This window comes from Myotis davidii, unplaced genomic scaffold, assembly GCF_000327345.1.
Source record: "Myotis davidii unplaced genomic scaffold, ASM32734v1 scaffold54, whole genome shotgun sequence".
NCBI classification, from domain to species: Eukaryota; Metazoa; Chordata; class Mammalia; order Chiroptera; family Vespertilionidae; genus Myotis; species Myotis davidii.
The window spans coordinates 4,585,877-4,587,727 of record NW_006287915.1 but is presented as its reverse complement, the minus strand read 5'-3'; the positions used below and the strand labels follow the sequence as shown (position 1 = coordinate 4,587,727).

The 1,851-nt window shown below is 36.4% G+C and overlaps 1 protein-coding gene across 1 annotated transcript in view; it reads left to right on the top strand.

The window, feature by feature from the left end:
* Positions 1-379: 379 nt before the first annotated feature.
* The window catches only part of TMEM19 (transmembrane protein 19), a 15,482-nt gene continuing 14,010 nt past the window's right edge, over positions 380-1,851 (top strand). The window contains exon 1 of the mRNA XM_006759737.2: positions 380-732. Coding sequence (XP_006759800.1) covers positions 540-732 — 193 coding nt within the window. The 5' untranslated portion in view covers positions 380-539. The remainder of the gene's footprint in view (positions 733-1,851) is intronic.

Below are 1,851 nucleotides of genomic sequence, written 5' to 3'. Positions count from 1 at the left end.
ACATCTCCTCTTTTGATTGTAATGTAGAAAATAAGATGCAAAACTGCCATTCTCTGGAGCATAATCTCGATCCGTTGAGATTTTGTTTCCCAGAAATTGTCGACAGTTGTGGCTCAAATAAGCTCACTAAAATTCTTCACAGGTTTGAATATTTCTTAGATTGACAATCATAATGAGTCACAGTAGGGGGTGAGGGGTGGGGAGGAGAGATGTGAGGAGATTCTCCCTAGTAACAGTATTAACGATGACGAACTCAATAGAATAAAACAGGATTTGTAAAGTGAAGATCCCCTGGAGCCAGGCACCTGATGTAAATGAGTGAAGCTGTCCCAGGCCTTTGTATATTAAACACAAGGAAATAGTTTTCTCTTTCGAGCCGGCTCCGTGAGAGCATGCATTTTGTGTTTCCAATGAATGGATCGTTAACCTCTCCACCAGCAAGTTTCCAGGAATAGTTTGCCTTTATATTATTGTTTTGATCGTTGGAAGATGTTGGCATTTATGTTCGCCTCCAGACAAGTGTTTTGATGGCAACTTAAATGATTATTTTTCTCAGAAATGCTATATATTTTCTTCCCCAATTGCTCATATCTTTTTTTTTCATGACAGATCTTGACGTCAGTATATGCAAAAAATATATAAAGATGATAACTAATATAGTTATAATGAGCCTGATTATTTGCATTTCTTTAGCTTTCTGGATTTTGTCTATGACTGCAAGCACCTATTATGGTAAGTATGAATGTTCCGAGTTCTTTTTTAAATAAACTAATCGGTGGAATTTAAAATTGTACCATTGTGAAATCCAAAACTTATATCCTCTGAATATAAGTTGATTATATTGTGTTTACTTAACTTCCACAGCCTCGATTTAATTTCCCAGAAAATATAAACAGTACCTTTAACGTTCTAAACCCTTTAATAAATGCTGCTTGTGATAACATTAGTTACATCTATTTCAGAATATGTAATTATGTAATTATTACATCTATCTTGGTGAGAAATAACTAAAGCATAGTTTTTGTAAAACACGTAAAGTAATACTTTTAATAAGAATATCCATAATGTAGTTTATCAGTTTTGTCTTGTAAAAATAAAAAGATATATAGTGTTTATATTTGGAGATTTAGAGGATTTGTTTGCTGTTTGGTCATTTAAAAGAACAGTCCTTTTAAAGTCTGGGGCCACTTTGCATAAATAGAAGGTACTTGAGACTCAAGTCTTTAAGGTTTTGCATCTGCATTAGAGAGTAAGTATGCATTTACACAAACTTCTTTGGTACTTCTATAAAAACAAAATACTGTTCAGTTCAAGGAGAAAAGTGAGAAATAGAGTGAGGAAGTAAACTCATAAATGATTATATTGTAAGTGATTACCAGACCTTAGACCTCTTTCAGAGACAGGTTCAGAGTCCATCGAATAGGTGTTCTCCAGGGCACTGAAGCTGTCTGGGCTGGTCATCATAGGGAAGAAAAGGGGCCACGGGCTACCTGACTAGCTCAGGGAAGACCTGCATGGTGGCCTTAAAGTAACCACACAGGATGGTCTGAAATTAAAACTTCCTCACTGAAGGTGAACCATGGCCGTAGTCATGCCCTAGGCCAGTGGTCTGCAAACTCATTAGTCAACAGAGCCAAATATCAACAGTATAACAATTGAAATGTCTTTTGAGAGCCAAATTTTTTAAACTTAAACCATATCGGTAGGTACATTGTTATTAACTTAATTAGGGAGCTCCTAAGCTGGCCTTTGCTAAAAACGTCCACAATCTGAGGGGTTGACCTCAGCAAACGTACCCCCACTTCTTCTAACGCCACTTATTCAAAATAGACTCGCCCAGGACGAAAACAG